Below are 23,823 nucleotides of genomic sequence, written 5' to 3' on the forward strand. Positions count from 1 at the left end.
TGTCTCGTCCCAACACCTTCATTACTCTGGGACTGCTGGAGATCAATTTTCAATATTGAAACAATGTTGCAAATCTATGAGAGACAGACAGCAAGGTTTATACACATTTTTGCTGTTTAAAACCATATTCTAGTCTAAAAGAAATGGGAGATAATGTCTAGATGCTTTTAATAGTGGAGATAAAGTTTATAAATGGTCTGGCTGGGCTGATGAGACAGTGGATTGCGCAGTCAGATGGAACAGAGTAAATAGGCATTTTAACGTAATAGCTTTAGCTGGTGGTAACTTGTGGAATAGACACCAGCTGGAATGCGGTTTTAACCAATCAGCGTCCAGGATTAGACCCACCCGTTGTATAATGTGCTATAATAATTCAGTTAATATCTGATGGATTATAGAAAATCAAGAAGGTTGGAGAAACTTTGTCCATTGTCCAACTGTTGCATTTCAATGACCGTTGCTAGAGGACAGCCAGGCTAATGAACGGCGCAGAGGAGGCAGGTAGCCTATTGGTTAGAGTGTTGGGCCAGTAACTGAAAGGTTGCTAGATCGAATCCCAGAGCTGAGGAGGTAAAAATATTGTTCTGCCCCTGAACAAGGCAGTTAACCCACTGTTCCTACGCCATCATTATAAATAGGAATTTGTTCTTAACTGACTTGCCTAGTTAAGATTCAAATAAATAAATAAACCATGTCAAAACAAAAAATAATTATCTGTAATGAGCCTGTGGAGACCATAATGCTGCACCACCTGCACAACGCAACTACTGTACACAACCCCTGCTGTATAGAGAGAGAGACATGCACAAACACACATCCACTGGGCCTGTCAAACAGGTCAGATCTAAATCCCCTCTTTTCTCAGCTCAGAACACACTCTGCCAGGGGCAGCGTCACTTATGAATATTCATATAGTCATTCTCTCAAGAAGATCACAACCTGACATGGCGTGAGATGTTTTATGGCAGAGAGTGGAGGGGTGGTGTGTCAACGTTAACACATTTATGGGTTGCTTACTGCATATCACTATGCATTACACAATAAAAGCTGCTATAAAACCAAGCTTGTCTCATCTCTTCAACCTCTAAAAATGTGCTCCATCACCGAGTCAGTACCCCTATACGAACCTGTTTATAGACAGATCACAGCCAGATATGGCTCCACTTTGGTGCTATTGCATGAAGCTGAACTACTCAACATAGGTTACAAGGATATGGGGCAGATTAACATCAAATCAGATGTTATTGTTCACATACAAATGTTTAGCAGATATTATTACAAGTGTAGTGAAATGCTTGTGCTTCTAGTTCCGACAGTGTTGCAATATCTAATAACTAATCTAACTAACAATTTCACAACAAAGACCTATTACACACACATCTAATTCAAGGAATGGAATAAGAATATATACATATACAGTAAATATATGGATGAGCAAGGTCAGAGTGGCATAGGCAAGATGCAATAGATGGTATAAAATACAGTATACACATACGAGATGAGCAATGCAAGATATGGAAACATGATTAAAGTGCCATTTTTATAGTGGCTAGTGATCCATTTATTAAAGTGGCCAATAATTTCAAGTCTATGTAGGCAGCAGCCCCGCTGTGTTAGTGATGGCTGTTTAACAGTCTGATGGCCTTGAGATTGAAAAATAGCTTCTGTGTCTCGGTCCCAGCTTTGATGTACCTGTACTGACCTCGCCTTCTGGATGGTAACTGTGTAAACAGGCAGTGGCTCGGGTGGTTGATGTCCTTGATGATCTTTTAGGCCTTCCTGTCACATCAGGTGCTGTAGGTGTCATGCAGGGCAGGTAGTTTGCCACCGGTGATGCATTGTGCAGACCGCACCACCCTCTGGAGAGCCTTTACAGTTGAGGGCGGTGTAGTTGCCGTACCAGGCTGTGATACAGCCTAACAGGATGCTCTCAATTGTGCTTCTGTAAAAGTTTGTCAGGGTTTTGGGTGACAAGCCTAATTTCTTCAGCCTCCTGAGGGTGAAGAGGCGCTGTTGCGCCTTCTTCACCACACTGTCTGTGAGTGGACTATTTCAGTTTGTCTGTGATGTGTACGACGAGGAACTTAAAACATTCCACCTTCTCCACTGCTGTCCCTTCGATGTGGATAGGGAGGTGCTTCTTCTGCTGTTTCCTGAAGTCCACTATCATCTCTTTTGTTTTGTTGACGTTGAGTGAGAGGTTGTTTTCCTGACACCACCAGATAAGAGTGGATCCCATGGGGAAGATTTCACACACACAACCTGCCCCCTGTGGCTGCCATGGGGTTATGGCTCTATGGGGAAACTATGAGGAATACTACAAATTACGTAACCTCTTAAAGACAGACGTTCTCTCAGGACATCACTTTCTTAGATTCGCTTGGTAATCCAATGATCAAAGACCTAGAGGGAGGGGAGATTTGGCTAGATGCTTGGTATGAGAGAATGTGTTCTCAATGACCTAGATACCTGGTTAAATAAAAGGTAATACTAAATATTTGTGGACCTAGACTATGATTGGACTACTCCTATCTGGGACCTGTTAAACTCCATTACGCATTACTCTAAAATAGGGACAATCATGATTTTGCTTTGCCCTGCCTATGGGTTGCTCAGTCTAAAGCAGTGGTACTCATTGCGCGGCCCTCAGGCTGAGCCCTTAATTTGTGGTTCGTGGTGATTTTCCATTCATAATACATGACAATGACACAATTTAAATTCAATGTGTTTAATGCAGGTGTGAATCACTTCATTGAATATATCTATTGTTCCTTGGATGGCAGATAGATGGCAGTATAGCACAGCTGTTGAACAGAAAGGCCGAAATAGAAAGCAACTGCTCAGCTACAGACACATTTTTTTTTTTTAACTAGGCAGGTCAGTTAATAACAAATTCTTATTTACAACGACGTCCTACCCCGACCAAACGACACTGGGCCAATTGTGCGCCGCCCTATGGACTCCCAATCACAGCCTGATGCGATGCAGCCTGGATTCATACCAGGTACTGCAGTGACACCTCTTGCACTGAGATGCAGTGTCTTAGACCACTGTACCACTCAGGAGCACATATCAGTTTGCTACTAGCTAATTTTGCAGTCTGGTCGACATGGTTCGAGTTATTGTAAAAAATCTAATAAAATGTATTGACAATGAAATTGAGGGGGGAGAGCTGGAGAACAACGTGACAGCTATGAACGAACAACTACCGGAGCACCAGGAATATCAGGAAGATGGCAGCGGGGAAATGTAGTCAGCTAACGTAGCTAAGAGAAGGATACGGTCGATTCAAGGACACAGAAAGTTCCAAGAGAAATTAACAGACAACAATTTTTTTATACTGCATGATGGGACTAGCTCACTTTGTCTTATTTGCCAGGAGGCAGTCAATTGTTTTAATTAAACAAGCAAATTTTGAGCAGTCACACCATACCCACTTTGAAGAAAAATATCCGCCACAAAGCAACCTCAGAAACAACAAAAAAAGCGCAACTCAAAAGGACAACAAATGATGGACAGATGGCTGAAGAGAAAACAACAGAGGCAACATATGAGATTGCTTGGATACTTGAGAGAAACATGAAGGCATTCGCAGATGCGGAGATTGTCAAATATTGTTTTTTGGCCTCAGCCGAAATATTGTATGCTGATTTCACAAACAAGGAAGCTATTTTAAAGCAAATTTACCTCTACGGGATCGGTGTCCCCCCATGGGACGGTTGAGCTAAAGTGCGCTAATGTGATTAGCATGACGTTTTAAGTAATAAGAATATTTCCCAGGAATTAGACATATCTGATATGGGCAAAAAGCTTAAATTCTTGTTAATCTAACTGCACTGTCCAATTTACAGTAGCTATTCGTTGGTGAAAGAATACCATGCTATTGTTTGAGGAGAGTGCACAGTTATGAACTTGAAAATGTATTAATATACCAATTAGGCATATTTGGCCAGTCTTTTTGAACAGAAACGCAATGGATAATTGGATCAGTCTAAAACCTTGCACATACACTGCTGCCTACTAATGGCCAAAATCTAAATTGCACCTAAACTGGAAATATACATTATGGCATTTCTCTTGCATTTCAAAGATGGAACAAAAAATAAATACAAAAATATGCATGTTTTTTCTTTGTATTATCTTTTACCAGATCCAATGTGTTCTTTTCTCCTATATTAAATTCACATTTCCACAAACTTCTAAGGTGTTTCCTTTCCAATAATATCAAGAATATGCACATCCCTGCTTCAGGTCCTGAGCTACAGGCAGTTAGATTTCGGTATGTCATTTTAGGCAAAACAAATCTGGCACCTGTGGGCACTGACAGCGCCCCAAACATGCAAGGGAAGGAGAAGGGACTCATAGGCCTGATAAAAAAGAGAGAGGATATTCCCACATTTGCTACGTTTAATTATATCATTCATCAAGAAGCACTTGTGGCTAAACTCAAAGACTGTGACTTACAGAAAGTGATGCAGCAAGTCGTGCGCGTGGTCAACATTATTATTGCGAGGGCACTGAATCACCGGCAATTCCGACAGTTGCTGGAAGAATGGCAGACATAATACTGTGACTTGATATTTCACAATGAGCTGAGATGGCTGTCTCGTGGCAGAATTTTGAAAAGATTTCTCTCTCTCCTTCCTCAGATTCATGAATTTGTTGCAAGCAAAGACATCGAGGAGCCAGAGCTGGATGTCCCACAGTGGATATTAAAGCTTTTAACTGACATCACCTGCCACCTGAACACGGTGAATCTCCAGCTCCAAGGGGCAGATAAAACTCTGGGCAAAATGCTGTGTGTGGTCACATTTTGCATTTCAAAATAAAATCACCACACTGTTCATACCTGACAGACAGTTTGTTCCTTTGTGCATGTGTGTGTGTGTGTGTGTGTGTTGGCAGAGTTGAAGTTGGAATCAAAATTCAAGGAGTTTTTTAAATGTTTATTTGATCCCCTTTTCTCTCCAATCTCGTGGTATTAGTTTGTGAAAGAATAACAGTGTAGTTACTATCTTGTCTCATCGCTAAAACTCCTGTACGGGCTCGGGAGAGACGAATGTCGAAAGCCATGCGTCCTCCGAAACACAACCCAACCAAGACGCACTTTCAGATGGTTCTTAACACAGTGCGCATCCAACCCGGAAGCCAGCCGCACCAATGTGTCAGAGGAAACACCGTACACCTGACGACCTAGCGCGCACTGCGCCCGGCCCGCCACAGGAGTCGCTGGTGCGCGATGAGACAAGGATATCCCTACCGGCCAAACACTCCCTAACCCGGGCGACGCTAGGCCAATTTTGCGTCGCCCCACGGACCTCCCGGTCGCGGCCGGCTGCGACAGAGCCTGGGCGCGAACCCAGAGTCTCTGGTGGCACAGCCCTAGACCACTGCGCCACCCGGGAGGCCGAGTACAAGGAGTTTTTAAACTTAATTGAGAACCTCTCATGTGCCAGTGTCATCTCTGACACAAGTCATCACAGCCCTCTGTCCTGACCGTGCTGGAATAGAGAGTGAGATAGTGGAGCTGCAGGCAAATTACACAGGTGAACTAAGATCAGGTTTTACACATTTCTGGAGCCTTGTGTCAGACAGAGTATCCACTTCTGAAGCAGTGTGTGCAAAATTAGACATTTTTTGTCAGCACTTATTCATGTGAAGCAACATTTTTAACAAGGAACATTGTAAAACAAAAACAGAGAAACAGACTGACCAATGCACACCTGGATTGCCTGACAAGGATAGCAACAGAAGACTATACATTTAGAATGAATTCAGTCAAGGAGCAGAAGGGACACTTTCACTCATCAAACTACTAAGGTAACCCTTAATATGAGTTTTATACATTTGATGTAGCCTATTTGATGTGTGTATGTATATATGTGTGATTTGCTGTACATCAAATCAATTGCATGTGCTCTATTGCACTCTAATGATAATTGATAATATTGGAAGAAAATGTACAACAAATTAAACATCTGTGCTGCCCTCTGAATGATTGTCTCAACCCAAAGTGGCCCCATTACAAAAACATTGTGAGTAACACTGGTCTAAAGTATACTGTGAAAAGCTCAAAGTACAGAGAACGAATCGAGCTGGAGTATCCAACACTGTCCTTTGAAGAGAGGCATGAGGACAGCAGAATGTTGTTGATTATGGGAGTAAGAGAAAAGCCCAGTGCTCCTGGATGTGAGGCTCTGGGAGCCCATGTCATCCTGTAAAGGACTCTTCAGTCAGTCTGAGGCTCTGCCGCTGCCTTGGCCCTGTATGGTCTCATTGGCATTCATCAACACGCGGCCAGTAATAGAGAAAACACATCGCTCTGGACGACAGCCTACCGTTCATCTGCCATTTGTTCGCTCTTCGTTCGCTTGCTGACGGTAGGTGTCTGATGCCTGGCATTTTCTCTGGTTTCTACATGTAGAATCAGTTTGCAAATTATGGCCGGCACTCTATTGAGAGGTGCTAAGTACTCATTGTGCTAACGCTAGTTGCAATGCAACTCTCCCCAATGTGTGTACTGCCTGCCTGGATACACACACACATTAACACTGCCCTGGCACTAACCCTGAGAGAGCCATCTCCCTCCCTGGCCCCCTCCTATCATCAACATCATCATCGCCACACTGAGCTGTATCACTGGCAGGTTTCCCATCACAAGCTCCACACACACACACACACACACACACACACACACACACACACACACACACAACAAAAAAATCTCTCCATGGCTGATGTTTATAACGGCCTATCAATTGGCCAAAGTCAAAAAACTAAGCTGGTGGCTATGTTCCTTTAAAAGAGCACAGTAATGTCCAGGCCATTACCTTGGAGCAATTTAAAGGTGGCCTGAGTTCATCTTCCAGTGGATGAACACCAATGGGGAGGGGACATAATAATAAATTCTGCTGGATTAAAAGTGACACTCTGGTCTGGGTAGTTAGTCAGTAGTGGCTATAGTGACATCTCACATCTCTGGCCCATGCTTAAGGGGAGAATCAATGACAGTTGTTCCTAAAGCGGCTGGAGCTCATTGTTGAATAAAGATAATGTCCTTCATGATGGGAGTGTTTGGGTCAGTGACTGTAGAGAAACAGTCAGAGAGGTGCCCAAACATTTTTATCCATAGAATGGTCCTTTGGAAGAATGATAGTTGACATCGCAATTTGTATCTAAAATTAAAATTGAGAAATAATTAAATCAAACTTGGCATATGACATTTTTGGCCATCCCCGGGCCTCCTATAAGACTCCACAATATTTAATCTGTAGGTGCTACAAAGCAAAAATGTGTGTCATATAAAGCTTTACTGTTTGCCTGTAATATGAGTAGTACTTTTATTTCAATATTATAATTGTTTACATCAATTTATGAATATTGAAAAATATTAACATGAGTATTGAAAAAATGTCATATTTGATTTGGCAAATGTTTCTATTTATTAGTAGAACATAATATACTTTATGGATATATCAAAGTTACAGAGTGCGATCTCTGCTAGTTTTAAAGTTCTGCACCATTTAATACAGAGAAATTGGCATAGTAGGCAATGTAACCAATCACAGCGCTCCTTTAACTTCTATCATTTCACATCCTACAAATCACCAGTAGCGGGCAACCATTTTGAATCCATTTTCACATTCAGTCTGTTGGTGATGCTTACAAATTGGATCATAACTCAACAAGGTGCAGAGATCCCACTCTGGAACTGGAACTTTGATATTATTTCAGGAGTATATTATGTTCAACAATATATTGAAAAACTAGCCAAATCAAAAATGATGATCTTTCAATATTCATGTTAATATTTTTCAACAAATGTCAAATATACTGTATGTGAACAATCCTTCCTCCAATGGACCATTCTATGGATAATATTTCGTGAAGATCCCCCAAATAATGGTATTCTTTAGTCCTGTTTCGTGAGGATTCACTCAAAACCAGTGACACAGACCCATCACTCAACCCAACCCGATAAGGACCAACCCTGGTGACTACCTTTTATTATGTTATGTTTATTCTAAAATACAGGATGAATGATGGTGATATTTCAGTAAATTATTCCATTAGAACCAGATGCACTGCTGCAGGACAAAGCAGTGTGGTTATACATCACAGTCCGTGACATGTAGAATCAATCAAAATGGAAAATACAGCAGCTATTAGCTAGAGAGAAAGAGAAGCGAAGAGGGGACCTTCCAAAAAAAATTGAGATTGAGGGAGAGAGTGAGCCATCGCATAGAGAGAGTCAGAGGGCAAACAGACACAGGACTCTTGGTCTGAAATCAGACAAAATGTACTCACACTATCAAACATTGTTAGTTCGTGTGACAATGTGAACCAGAACAATACAAAGAAAAGGTGCTCTCACTGGTAGGGATTTCATTGCATAGGGTGATCATGCAATTTCCCATAATGTCTTCATCTAATAGAGCAGGGATTTGTGAGATTATGTTGTTGGTATATCCTATTCATCTGTGACCCCTCCCCTCCTCCATCCTCTCTCTCATTGCTCATTAAAACAGTGACATTGTGACCTATGAATGTCATCACTGTTACATGTGATTCCCCAGGCACTGGAGGACTGTGATATCCCAGCAGCCCCAGCGCCTTACTATATATCCTTGCAACATGGCTGCTGACAGGATGCTTGACAGGCCAATTATGCCATCAGCCAATCCATAACCAATTAAATCTTACATCAAATAAAGATGAACAAATTATGCCTCTATGGAGGCTGCATTGTGCCTGTAATATTGTAAAATCAGCCTTCATTCTATTTCAGTGATTAAGAATACAACCAGTTCCATATAGGAGCAGCTCCAGTAAATCTACACACACTCTGGATCAAGCCATCAGTCACCGTCAAATCTTCACACAGAAGCTATAACTATAAACCAATCCCACTCAGGAGCTCCAGCCATCATCCAATCCTAACGTAGAAACTTCAGCCGTCCCCCTATCCTCACAGACTATAAGCCTCCTTTCCCCCATGTTTTCTATTCCAAGGCGATGCTGGAGAGTGAGAGCAACACCAATTTGATTATGGTGGGACTAATTAGACAGCACTAGGGACCGCAATGTACTGTAATACCACCAGTACGCACCACACACACACAGGGGAGAGTCTACAGAGTAGCTGCCTCTCCTAAATGAATTATTGAGCACTAGGAGTAGGGTTGGAATAGACTTCGCGCTTGTTTGTTTTTGTTGTACCGTCTTACTCTTCCCCGCCACGACATACACAGACCATTGCATGCGAGACTGGGTTGTGTTGTAAACTGAGATGTTTAGATAATGTCTGATGAGAGGGGAGTGTTCTGGGAAGGACGGGGATGTAGGCTAGCTGTGTGAGGTAAGCCAATAGTGAGTGCCTAGCGACAGCCTAAGGCTCTGGTCGCAGATGGTAAAAGAAGTAAAAACAGGAAGTGAGCAGGATGTTTAAAGAAAGGTATTTTGTGCGAATGGGTGTCCTTGGTGATTGAAGTAGACTACAGAAGACTGTCATGCTTCTGGGGAAGAACATTGCCCACACATTCAGTGATCATTACTTCGCCTTCCCCTCGTTCAGATAGCAACCACAACTTTTCCTGAACAACTGGTTGCTGGTGTGCAGTTTATTCTCCAAGAATAAAGCAAATAGGGGGGGGGGCAAGTGTGTGTGTGTGTGTGTGTGTGTGTGAGAGAGAGAGAGTGACTGTGTGAGATAAATAAAGACAGATAAATAAAGAGATAGTAATTCATGAGGAAAGGTTGATCAGATTGGGACACTTCAGGCATGGAGAAACACTTGCACAACTTATTGTCATGCTCTAGCATTGCGGCAGCAGCAGCAACCTTCTTAGTTCCTGACAGGCTCACATGTCCCTCTGTGGCACGGATGTTGGTGATTACAGTGTTAGAGGCCTGCTGGTAGTAGTCTCTGAATAACGATGTGACAAAGTGCTTCAAACATGCTATTTGTAGAAGATTAGATCCACATACTGGGACCCATTGTAATCATCATCAGCACCTGCTGCTAGGAACACAGCTAGGGTTGCAGAGCTACGGGTAATTTACTAAAAGTTCCTATGTAATTTTGGTCATTAAAACAGGTAATCTATGGCAATCTAAGGTAACTTTGGCAATTTATACTAGAATATCTTAAAACATCTATTCATATATAATTTAATGTATTTAAACACCAATGGTATTCAAAGTTGATGGTTTATATTTAGGATAATGTTTTACAGCTTTGTCATTCTTTTTTGTGTTTTAAAATGTTATTTAATGATTTTATATTTTACATGTGATAAGGCCACACAGAGCACCAGAGATTATAGACACCTGTGATTATCTGAAGTACCCAAGAAGGCCACTAATGTCATTTTATAAAAGTCCCAAAATACCTTGAAAGTTACCAAAATGCTGGTAGTTTACTGGTAAACTTCAAACGTTTCCAGTAATATACACTCCCTTTGAAACCCTAATCACAAGACAAGCTCTATCAGATGCGTGAAGCTTGATGAAGATGCATATAACTGTACTGGGCCTGCAGGACCTCAATATGCTTTTCACATCACGTTGACTGGTGTACATATCTAGCCCACTAAGCTCTCTACCTCTATGATGTCAGAGTTCTCATTGCAAGTGAGATCAATAGGATCTCAGCAGCGGTGGCATAGTTTGGGAGTGGCTAGCTCAACATGCTCTCTCCAGCTGGGTCGTTCTACAAAAAGAGTGCATTCGATATTCTAGATAGAAATTGTGAACCAATATATAAAGTGCCCTTTAATATTGACTACATGGAGAATTCAATAAAGCTGATTTTTTAAATGAATAAAGGCTTGCTAAAGTGCCACAATTCAGTGTAACTTCTAGGAAGATTTCAACCCACTTAATGAAATAAAATCTCAAAGTTTCACAACCATTGCAAAGCCCTAGTTATTTTGTTGCTTTGACAGTCATTTCTGAAGATCATTATTTCTTTCATGTGATTAGTGATTCATTAACGTTTGTCCCTCATTTTAAGTTCAACCCTGTTACATGAACTGAACTCTTGTTTTAAAATGGTGAAACTATTGCTTTTCTATTATTATTTTGCGCCATTTTCTCAACAGGTCGAGCAAAACACATTTAACACTGTTACCCATAGATCGAGAGGTAGCATTTTTTTTCTGAAGCTTGCATTCAATTGCCACTCCCTGTCACAAGGGGATTTAGGGATGATTTAAGATGAAATCGCCAACTCTGTTGTTACGGTCAACACTTACTATAAGTACATGTATATATAGTGCAAGTCAAAAGTTTGGACAAACCTACTCATTCAAGGGTTTTTCTTGATTTTTACAATTTTCTACATTGTAGAATAATAGTGAAGAAATCAAAACTATAAAATAACACATATGGAATCATGTAGTAACCAAAACAAAGTGTTAAACCTTGAAAGCTTTGCACACTCTTGGCATTCTCTCAACAAGCTTCATGAGGTAGTCACCTGGAATGCATTTCAATTAACAGGTGTGCCTTGTTAAAAGTTAATTTGTGGAATTTCTTTCCTTCTTAATGCGTTGGAGCCGATCAACTAACCGGTGCCCCTGCACATTAGTTTAAGACATGAAGGTCAGTCAATACGGAACACTTCAAGAACTTTGAAAGTTTCTTCAAGTGCAGTTGCAAAAACCACCAAGCGCTATGATGAAACTGAATCTCATGAGGACTGCCACAGGAAAGGAAAACCCAGAGTTACCTCTACTGCAGAAGATACGTTCATTAGAGTTACCAGTCTCGGAAATTGCAACCCAAATAAATGCTTCACAGAGTTCAAGTAACAGACACATCTCAACATCAACTTTTCAGAGGAGACTGCGTGAATCAGGCCTTCATTGTCAAATTGCTGCAAAGAAACCACTTCTAAAGGACACCAATAATAAGAAGAGACTTGCTTGGGCCAAGAAACTCGAGCATTGGACATTAGACCGGTGGAAATCTGTCCTTTGGTCTGATGAGTCCAAATTTGAGATTTTTGAATCTAACCACTGTGTCTTTGTGAGACGCAGAGTCGGTGAACAGATGACCTCCGCATTTGTGGTTCCCACCGTGAAGCATGGATGTGGTGTGATGGTGCTTTGTGGGTGACACTGTCAGTGATTTATTTAGAATTCAAGGCACACTTAACCAGCATGCCTACCACAGCATTCTGCAGTGTATATATTACCTCAACTAACCGGTGCCCCTGCACATCGACTCTGTACCGGTACCCCCTGTATATAGCCTCGCTATTGTGAATTTTACTGTTGCTCTTTAATTATTTGTTATTTTAATTTCTTATTTTTCTTTAGGTATTTTTCTTAAAACTGCATTGTTGGTTAAGGGCTTGTACGTAAGCATTTCACTCTAAGGTTGTATTCGGCGCATGTAACAAATACAATTTGATTTGATCTACCAACGCTTTCCAGCACAGCTATGCCTTAAGATTTAAAACTTCTCAAACAGCCTAATTCCCACAAAGTGATTAATACTGCGGTTATACTACACTCCCAACTCCTCCTCCTAGCTCTTCCTTTCAGCTGTCAGCAGATACAGAAAGTCCACCAGCTCCATGGTCCAGGGGAAAGAGAGCAGAGGACCTGGCAACAGCAGCAGAAGAACATCTGGTGGACCAAGCTCTGTCAGCTTCATCCCCCCACACTCTGCTCTCCCCTCTCCCGCCAGCCATTAGCACTATATCACAGCTTATCTTCCTGGCCCATCGCCACTACGTACCACACCGCCCCCATCAGCATGGAGACAGAAACACCTGCTGCCTCAATTATGCAAAAGGTGTGAATTAAACATGAGCTTACCGCACAGGAAACACTGTGTGCACACACGTGTGTTCATCCTAGTGCGCAAAGACACACATACACAAACTATTACAGCATAGAATCAAATACTGATCATACAAAAAGATGTTCGTTACAGGCGTTTCTATGTGAGATTTGACCATTGTAGCAACAAACATTGCTAAGGAGGAGTCTCTGCAAGACAGTATAAGCCCTCACTGTCACCCGTCATATAGACATTCACGGAATAATAAAGTTAGCTCAGGCCGTTGTTGCTGCTGGTGATGATGATGAAAGTAGAAGGTGATGAGGAATATTGCCATCACTACCAACTTAAGAACAAAAACAGCATAGTGTGGGAGTTGAACCTCGAGCCAAAGGCTGAGCTGATTCCTTCTCTCTACCATGCCCTTTATTTATCAACCTTGGTAAGTGGGGCATAGTGTGTGGTGTGAGGAGCTCTGGGGGCATGCAATGGGGGGGACACACAAACTCTCACTCTCCCACACACAGCTGATGTTCAGTGCTACTGGCCTGGAGGCCAAAGAATCAGACGCTGCTGATGCAACCTTTTGCACAGTCTCAGTTGTTGTTTAAGTATTTCAATTCAAATACACAGCACCCCTTCCCCTATACCAGATAACCAGCCAGCCAACCATCCAGCCTGGCTGACATCTGAAGGTCGTAGAGTTCATACAGACTGCAGAAACCCGGGATCTATTAGGCCCATAAGATTGATTAAACCGGCATATAGCCCTTAAAGCTGGAATCCATAGCTGATACATCCATTTTGGGACTTCCCAATTAATGATATACCCTACCCCATTGGAGTGGTACACTACGAAGCAAGCTAGATCTACTCCGGCTTTAATAAAGTTAGCCAGCTTCAGTTAGCTTCACATTCCATGTCAGGCTTCATCCGTAGTACGACGGTGGATACCACTTGTTGGCCTGCCGCAGACTCTTGGAGGCTTGTAACTGCGAGTGCATGTCACACATGCAGGTTGTCTGGAGTTGAACCCAGAGTTGACCAAAGTTACCTAGCTAAGTCCTCAAACCTGATTCATAGTATAGGGCTCTGAACCCAAAATAAAAGCTTGTTTACATCAATGACTAAGCAAATATAAACAAACCTGTATAGCCTCAAAACACAGTTAAAACTATAATGTTGATATCATGGATTTTCAGTCCTTGCATCCATAGCTCTGTCTATGAATTTGGCAGTGGTTACATTTACTGTTGTTTTATTTCTTTACCTACCTATTGTTCACCTAATACCTTTTTTGCACTATTGGTTAGAGCCTGTAAGTAAGCATTTCACTGTAAGGTCTACTACACCTGTTGTATTCAGCGCACATGACAAATAAACTTTGATTTGATTCTCCAGGCCCATCCCTCAGCTTTTTACCAACACACAGGCCGGGTGGCCACTTTGTTATTGCTTCAATAAAAGGAGTCTTGCTAGAGGTAGGGGTCCATGTCTGTACAGTGGGGTTAAATGACTTGCCATGCCACTCACAACCAGCTATGTGAGAGGCATTGGCATTTATCAATAACAGAAAGCAGACTTGACCAACGCTCAAAGCCAAATGGCATATGTGACGAGCCCCAGTAAGGGATGGACACTGCCTCCTCTGTATGACAGTGTAATCACTCCAAGAAATATGTAGGAATAATAAAAGGGCACGACATTTTACATTGAATTATAGCTAGAACAACCGGTATAATTACCGGACACCGCAAGTATGCCATTTTGTTATCCGAGACAAAAAAAAGTAGTGATATAATAAATGGTAAATACCACCATAAAATTGGGTTGCTGGAATCCATAGCTGATACATCCATTTTGGGACTTCCCAATTAATGATATACCCTACCCCATTGGAGTGGTACACTACGAAGCAAGCTAGATCTACTCCGGCTTTAATAAAGTTAGCCAGCTTCAGTTAGCTTCACATTCCATGTCAGGCTTCATCCGTAGTACGACGGTGGATACCACTTGTTGGCCTGCCGCAGACTCTTGGAGGCTTGTAACTGCGAGTGCATGTCACACATGGCTAGTTGAACACCTAACTCTTCAGAGACAATGCTGAAACATCAGTTTGAGTAAAAGGCAGAACAAAAACACAAGAAATAAAAATAAATACACGAGAAAGTAAGAAGCTATAAATACACAGTTGAAGTCAGAAGTTTACATAAACTAGTTTTAATGCAACCACTACACAAATTTCTTGTTAACAAACTATAGTTTTGGCAAGTCGGTTAGGACATGCTTTTTACGTATGTAGGTAAAAAGCATGTCCTAACCGTCTCTGTTTATCATAAATGATAACCTTACCACTATACATAGCTACCTCTCACTCCAGTATCCCTGTATATTGTAAATATGGTATTCACACACACACATACATACATACATATGTACACACTTACACACTTCAAATACCATATTTACAATATACAGGGATACTGGAGTGATAGAGGTAGCTATGTATAGTGGTAAGGATATAATTTATGATAAACAGAGTAGCAGCCAAGTAAATGATGGTACCAGTAATCCATGGGCGAATCAGTGCCACATTTTCATTTATGCCAAAATCAAATAAGTTATCTTGCAAATTCAGCAGGCTATGGTGTGAAATAGGCTTTTATAAGTGTAGTCTTTATTTTATTACTTATCATTAATGCATTCTTTGGTGTGCTTATCAATGCACAATCACATTTTTCCAACTCCTATTGCTTCGTCTGTGGAACAGCTTGATATGTTCTAGCCATAGACATACACTATTTATGCAAAAGTATGTGGCCACTCCTTCAAATTAGTGGATATTTCAGCCACACCCATAGCTAACAGATGTTTAAACATCAGCACACAGCCATGCAATCAAAGACAAACATTGGCAGTAGATTGGCCTGACTAAAGAGCCCAGTGACTTTCAACATGGCACATCATAGGATGTCACCTTTCCAACAAGTCAGTTTGTCAAATTTCTGCCCAGCTAGAGCGTGCTGCGATTGTGAAGTGGAAACGTCTAGAAGCAACAACGGCTAAGCCGCGAAGTGGTAGTCAACACAAGCTCACATAATGGGACAGCCGAGCGCTTTAGTGCGTAGCGCATAAAAATAGTCTGTCCTGGGTTCAACACTCACTACAGAGTTCCAAACTGCCTCTGGAAGCAACATCAGCACAATAACTGTTTCTCTGGAACTTCATGAAATGGGTTTCTATGGCCGAGCAGCAGCACACAAGCCAAAGATCACCATGCGCAATGCCAAGCTTTGCCTAGAATGCAGTTAAGCTCACCGCCATTGGACTCTGGAGCAGTGGAAACGGGTTCTCTGTAGTGATGAATCAAGCTTCACCATCTGGCAGTCTTATGGACAAATGTGGGTTTGACCGGATGCCAGGAGAACACTACCTGCCCCAATGCATAGTGCCAACTGTAAAGCTTGGTGGAAGAGGAATAATGGTCTGGGGCTGTGTTTCATGGTTCAGACTATGGGCTTTGGGATGAATAGGAAAGCCGACTGAGAGCCAGGCCTAATCACCCAACACCAGTGCCGGACTTCAGAAATGCTCATGGCTGAATGTAAGTAAGTCCCGGCAGCAATGCTCCAACGTTAGTGGAAAGCCTTCCTAGAAGAGTGGAGGCTGTTATAGCAGGAAAGTGGGACCAATTTCATATGAATGCCCATGATTTTGGAATGAGACGTTCGATGAGCAGGTGGCAACATACCTTTGGTCATGTATAATCCATAGAAGGGTTTTGGAACCTCTAACCCTGGCAATTTGACTGTTAAATCTACAATATGTAACTTTTTGGGTGACCTGACCAAATTCACGTAGGAAATGTGAGTTATAGATCTGTCACTCTCATTGAAAGCAAGTCTAAGAAGTGGTAGATGTGTTCTATGTGCACCATTTCTATGCTTCACATTTGTAAGTTTATTTTTTGTGTCTTCTACTTTTGTTTTCATACAACAGCTTCAAACAGCTGAACATGTTTTTGAAAATGTGGTTATGGAAAATATATTCCACAGTGGTTTAGATGGTAAAATGACTGCCTGTTTTGTCACAAACTGAAATTAGGCAAAGTATTAGAATTTTTGCAACCAGGAAATGGAGGAGCGATTTCTGCAGTGCCCCTTTAAACAACTCATGCTTACGATAGCAATGGCTGCCAGGCTTGAACTGAATGGGAACTGCCATCTATTGATTATAGGTCTATGGTTGGTTGCAGCTGTCAGCCAGCCTTTAGCAAATTTCTAAATTCAAAATCAGGCAAAAAATGTACAGTTTGAGATTAAATGCTGTCTTTAACTAAATGTATAATGTATTATAAAAAAAATATACTACACACAAAAAAACATTGGATTCATAAAATAATTAAACAGTCATATTCCTCAAATAAAAGGGGATGATGACACAATCTTTGCAAGATGGAGGGTATTTGATTTCTTTGGTCATCAACTCGGGGCTCAGACACTTAATTTAGGATAAATGGAGTTAGCCTGCCGTGCAGCAGGTTAGTTCTGAAGGATTCGTTGCCATAGAAATTTACCTGGCTAAAAGGTGAGCCACTTTTGTGGTACAGGTTGTCTGGAGTTGAACCCAGAGTTGACCAAAGTTACCTAGCTAAGTCCTCAAACCTGATTCATAGTATAGGGCTCTGAACCCAAAATAAAAGCTTGTTTACATCAATGACTAAGCAAATATAAACAAGCCTGTATAGCCTCAAAACACAGTTAAAACTATAATGTTGATATCATGGATTTTCAGTCCTTGCATCCATAGCTCTGTCTATGAATTTGGCAGTGGTTACATTTACTGTTGTTTTATTTCTTTACTTACCTATTGTTCACCTAATACCTTTTTTGCACTATTGGTTAGAGCCTGTAAGTAAGCATTTCACTGTAAGGTCTACTACACCTGTTGTATTCAGCGCACATGACAAATAAACTTTGATTTGATTCTCCAGGCCCATCCCTCAGCTTTTTACCAACACAGGCCGGGTGGCCACTTTGTTATTGCTTCAATAAAAGGAGTCTTGCTAGAGGTAGGGGTCCATGTCTGTACAGTGGGGTTAAATTACTTGCCATGCCACTCACATCACAACCAGCTATGTGAGAGGCATTGTCATTTATCAATAACAGAAAGCAGACTTGACCAACGCTCAAAGCCAAATGGCATATGTGAACGAGCCCCAGTAAGGGATGGACACTGCCTCCTCTGTATGACAGTGTAATCACTCCAAGAAATATGTAGGAATAATAAAAGGGCACGACATTTTACATTGAATTATAGCTAGAACAACCGGTATAATTACCGGACACCGCAAGTATGCCATTTTGTTATCCGAGACAAAAAAAAAAAAGTGATATAATAAATGGTAAATACCACCATAAAATATGTACTTACTTATAAAAAATAATTACACACAATTATTCAACTGGTAATGTTAGTTGGTTGACTACTCTGGCATATAGCATATGTAGGCTAATGTAGCGAGGCCACTTTTGTATATCAAATACTTGAAGTATAAAAGAGGACGCACCTGGTTTGACGGTCTTCAAACGAATGGGCTCCCGAAAGTGACGAATGACAGCATGCGTGTCGCGGTTTGTAAGTCCACTGACGGGTGTTCCGTTGATCTCCAACAAAACGTCACCGAAATAGGGCATTGTACCGACGTGGCACAACATCACATCCAACTTCATCTGGCCCAGGTAAGGGAACTCTCCGTGTTCAGCACCCCCTAGCACCTCCACCACATTGCCGAATTCTCCAAGGCTTCCCCATGACACAGCACACTCCTGCACCTTGCTGGACCAATGTTTCTTCTTTTTCAGCGTTCTGGACATACTGTATATTTTTGATGTGGTTCGTCACTGTTCTGAAAGGGTATCTTTGGATTTGCTTTGTTTCACAAGCACTAATGCAGGAGAAATATGGGCGAACAGAGATTTCTGATATTGAGTTTTTCACTGGATCTGGTCGGAGTTTAATTTCTCTGTTATAATTGAGAATTCACTTTTTCCCGGGTAATGTGTAAATACATGTTCTATTGTCCAAGAAGCCACAGTAATGCTGGAGTAGCATGACTTCCAATAAAATTCACTATTCGGGCTACATGAGCTGGCAATTCCACTGAAAATACGTCCGTAATATTGCAAAACTCCCAATGGTCTTTGTGCGTAAAACAGTAAATAAGACAGCAATACAGTGCCTGCATAAATGCATCAATGTGTTTCAGCCTCCCCATCACCTTATCATAGGTTGGTTCTTCTTATTCTCCTAAACCTTTGGATGGAAGTTGTCAAAACAAGGTATCCACTCACCTCACCATAGACTGCGTGAGAGACAAATCTTCTCGGAGATTTGGGACATCGGAAGCCGTATATTTAGTGCGTCAACGAGAGTGCCTTTATATCTGTGACGGAAAACTGCTGGTGTCGTTATCACAGCATTCACTTAATGGTAATTTATTCTCGTTCTAGGTCGTAGTTCGCATCCCACACATTTTGATGATGACAAGCGCGACTGCATCCCTGGCCACAGGTTAAACACACCTGGCACAGTGGCAGCGCCAAGCAAAATGCGCGAATCCCGGAACGCCCATTTATGCAGATGTCATTGCGCTCCGCTCAAATCAACAACCTTTTACACGGGCTCCATCCCTCGGTGAATAGTAGCAGAATGAACACAAACAATTATTGCATACACATTATAGTGGGTCACTTTAGCAGTCTTGTATAATAGTAGGCTAGATAACGCAACGGTAAAGTAGTGTATAAATGTTTTGCCAACACATAAAATGGCATGTCAGCAAAATAATCAGACAAACTGCACAAATAAATCAGTGTTATAAACTAATAACTTAGTTCATACAAACTACGTATAACCCCTTTATACATCCTTAAGTTTTAACAAAAAATATAAATACATTTTGCATTCTTGCTCTCAATACAGACAAGGCCTACACTTATTGCATGGCAGAATTATTTGGGTGGAGGTTGAATTCTGTAATGGATAACAGGGAACTAAATACAGGCTACAGTTGCTGTTAAAATTCATACAATTTTGGACACAAATTGCTTATAATCCTAGTCTGTATTATTCCCTGTCTCCACAGTGCCACCCTCTGACTATTATATATATATATCACTTCAACCCAGCAGAAGTGGAAAGGTAAGGCACATTCATTCAATAAAAAATATTGTTATAAAGTAAATAGTTTAATCAGACCATATTGCCATTACTCTCTTCCCTGTGATACATATATTTATTTGCTAAACTGACAGGGACAGTTCAACAACAATGGGCCTAAATCAACCTCAACAAATTGCTGGCATCATGTGATAGTTAACTCACTTTGTAGTGGCAGAGAAGTCACGAAATGTAAAAAAAAAAAAAATCCAGACACACTCAGATATTTATTTACTTACTCTCTGCAGTGCAGCCTATACGTTGTGTCACGTTCCAAAGTGCTTGCTTCTGCATACCAGCATTTATCTGGATGAAACATACCAAACACACATCTCACGATTGTTAGTGAGATGATGCCACCCTGGACATCGTATTTAATAATTCGTTGACTGGTGGAGGGTGGTGAGCAGCACTGCCATGATGATGCCTTTGGTGAGGTCTAGGAATTGACTCACTTACACCCAGTTCTGTTCTACCCACCCTGAAAAGCACAAAGACTCAATGATTAGTCAAACTCTGATACTTCTCTACATAATCTGTTAAACAGCAGCAATATATGCACCTAATAGTGTTGGTGTGGGAGGAAAAGGCAAAACTTTTTAAGACCAAGATCCGTGAAAATATGATTACCTTTTAACGTTGGCATGGACTCATTGCAGATGGCTTGACTATTAACATTTTTTTCCCTTACTTCTTCAAAGCCTATTTCCACATAGTACATTTTAAACCACATATGGCCAGAATGATCACATTTGTGATCGTTTTAATGATAGCTACATATCAAGAAACAAAAATGTTTTTGTTTTTTTACAGAATATACAACTAGTCAAGATACAAAAACTTTGATAACAAATAAAACAAGCAGCATTTTAAATATTGCCAGAGCATAACTGATGAACTTTGGTATAAAGAGAAGAAAAAAAACAAGATAGTCAGCAATACAAAGCAAAGATGGCTTGGTAAAACATTTTTTTGCTTTAAACACAAATGCATGTCATGTGGACATAGTTGAGCTCCCATTAGAAAAAAGTCACTATACAAATCCATATATACACACTGAACAAAAATAACCACAACATGTAAAGTGTTATGTTTCATGGGCAGAAATAGAAGATCCCAGAAATTTCCCAAATGCACAAAAAGCATATTTCTCTCAAATTCTGTGCACAAATTTGTTTACACGCCGGTTAGTGAGCATTTATTCTTTGCCAAGATAATCCATCCACTTGACAGGTGTGGCAGGTCAAGAAGCTGATTAAATAGCATGATTACACAGGTGCACCTTGTGTTGGGGACAATAAAAGGCCACTAAAATGTTCAGTTGTGTCACAACACAATGCCACAGATGTCTCAATTTGAGGGAGCGTGCAATTGGCATGTTGACTACAGGAATGTCCAACAGAGCAGTTGCCAGATAATTTCTAAAGCATAAGATGCCTCCAATGTCACTTTAGAGAATTTAGCAGTACTTTTAACCGGCCACACAACCGCAGACCATGTGTAACCATGCCAGCCCAGGACCTCCACAGCTGGCTGATTGGCTGGGCCTGGCTCCCCAGTGGGTGGGCTTATGCTCTCACAGGCCCACCCATAGCTGCACCCCTGCCCAGTCATGTGAAATTCTTCAATTAGGGCCTAGTTAATTTAAATAAGTTGACTGATTTCCTTCTATGAACTGTTACCTAGTAAAATCATTGAAATTGTTGCATGTTGCTTTCATATTTTTGTTCAATATAAAATCCAACATTCAGTAGAGCAAACCCACTATGGACTCAGATTAGAGAACTGTTTCTACCGGATACATGGAGTGTGCAAAACAAATAATACAAATAAAATTAAAAGTGATTAAGCTATCGGCAACAATTACTACCTTGAATTGAAATGCTTTAATTATCCAGCAGAAAATGTAATCTGTGTATTAGCTCTATTCATGCCAATACTGAATCCAGTGGCATGGGGTTGGAATGATTTATTTTGGTATACAAGGGATGACCTGGTTTATAGAACTTCCAAACCATGGAAAAGAAGCCACAACAAAAATCAATTGTGTACAAGAATCATGTGCAAATTTGTTAAGTCACGTACCACAGAGACATAACAGTTTGAGACCAACTGCAACATTGACAAAAGGAGTCCTTTTTGAACAAACTCAAAATATGAAAATGTACCAGATGCATTATCAAGCAAAGTCACACGGAATGTCTTATCAAAAAGTTACGATTTTAGCATGAATGCATTGTGTAACTAAGAAACAATCCTACATGGAAATGTATAACTGTCAATATGGTAGCGGCAGGAATAAAAGCATAGTAGTTGACATACACGTAAAAGTGAAAGTGTACACGAGAGAGAAGAAATGCATTCATGTTTGGCTGAATCGGAAGTGCAATAATTGTGAGATTTCAAAAATGTGAAAAAGAATGACTAAAGGACGGATTCAACCAAACCTGTCAGGGCAATCTTCATGTAGTATCTTTGTTTGTATAGCCTTCACACATCTACATCTTATTCTGAAGTATCTATGTTCCATTGCCAAAATGATTATTTTATTCGAGCAAAGGAAACAGGTGTGATTTAAATGAAAGACAACCCTTAAACATCTTGGTTTTAGCTAGATGAAATTTGTACCAACATTTTGGGCCAAATCCTGACTTGAGATCTACATGCTTTCCACAATGTTGAGGAATTCTACCATATCAAGTTATGAATCACCCTGGAGTGACTACAAACATTTTGACATACACACAAAAAACAAATCTAACTTACTGCAGGTTAGGACAAAAATAATTCCAACTACCTTCTTAGGGTTTGAGGGACGTAGTTATGAATATACATAAACGTTTAAATCCATACAATACATTCTTCACAGTACCAAGGTTAAATCTGGCCAGTATTGATGAAATTGGGGGTAAAGGCATATATTATCCATTAGGAATCTAAAATGGCATACACACTGCATAATAAAACACACCACGTATGAGGTAAGTGCCTGTAAAATAAGCGTTTGAGAGGAAATGATCAGTGCATAAGTGATTAGAAACCATAGGGTTACCCGATGGAGGGTTACCGAGAATGCCTGTTGAAAACCATTAGAGGCCACCTGAACCATGATTATCAAAATAATGTGCAATACCCAATATTTTCTTTGCTTCGATAGTGTGTTTTCATACAAAAAAAACATGAGTAACTATCGGTACGACTGCCTCTTTGACCCAAGGCAAAACAATCTTAGCTTAAGAGACATAGATAACAGGTGAAAATTATATCTCACACACATCTAGTGTCATTGTCTCTGGGTTTGCATAAAAGTAGACGATTACAGTCAATACGGATGGCTAGAGGGGGGATTCATTCAGTGATCCTATAGGTATGTACCACTCACTGCTGAACAAGAAACAACTGGGGTCTCTTTGACCCCTCTAGTCCTGGACGAGAGGAAGCTATGTCCTGGACTTGTAACTTAAATCACTAAGGCTGCTCCAACAAGACTGTACCAAAAAGCAAGCAGAAAGCACAATAACTGGGGCATCCATCAACACTGCTGCCATTCCACCTTCCAGACAGTACGTCATGAGAGCACGTTCAAATGTGTGACATCTTAAAACTCAAAAAGGCAGCATCCAACATGGCTCTTTGACACAAACATTCATAGCTTCCTCTAGAATGAGAGGGAGGAAGGGGGGGGGTGGAGGGAATCAGGGGGCATCATTCACCTGTTCAGTTCTCAAGCCCTAGATATGGTCCTTTTTCAAAATCATAGTAGCAAATAGTCTCTGCGTGACTGAAATAATCTAAATATACAAGAAAGCA

The 23,823-nt window shown here is 40.9% G+C and overlaps 1 protein-coding gene across 1 annotated transcript in view; it reads right to left on the bottom strand.

Annotated features, from left to right (window-relative positions):
• LOC110494466 (membrane-associated guanylate kinase, WW and PDZ domain-containing protein 3) overlaps window positions 1-19,490 on the bottom strand; it is a 202,389-nt gene extending 182,899 nt beyond the window's left edge. Inside the window, exon 1 of the mRNA XM_090205942.1 lies at window positions 18,362-19,490. Within this exon, the coding sequence (XP_090062068.1) occupies window positions 18,362-18,668 (307 nt within the window). The 5' untranslated portion in view covers window positions 18,669-19,490. The remainder of the gene's footprint in view (window positions 1-18,361) is intronic.
• Between the last annotated feature and the right edge of the window lie 4,333 nt (window positions 19,491-23,823).

The sequence above is a fragment of the Oncorhynchus mykiss genome, chromosome 17 (assembly GCF_057628025.1).
Source record: "Oncorhynchus mykiss isolate SJ-2025 chromosome 17, ASM5762802v1, whole genome shotgun sequence".
In the NCBI taxonomy this organism is placed as follows: Eukaryota; Metazoa; Chordata; class Actinopteri; order Salmoniformes; family Salmonidae; genus Oncorhynchus; species Oncorhynchus mykiss.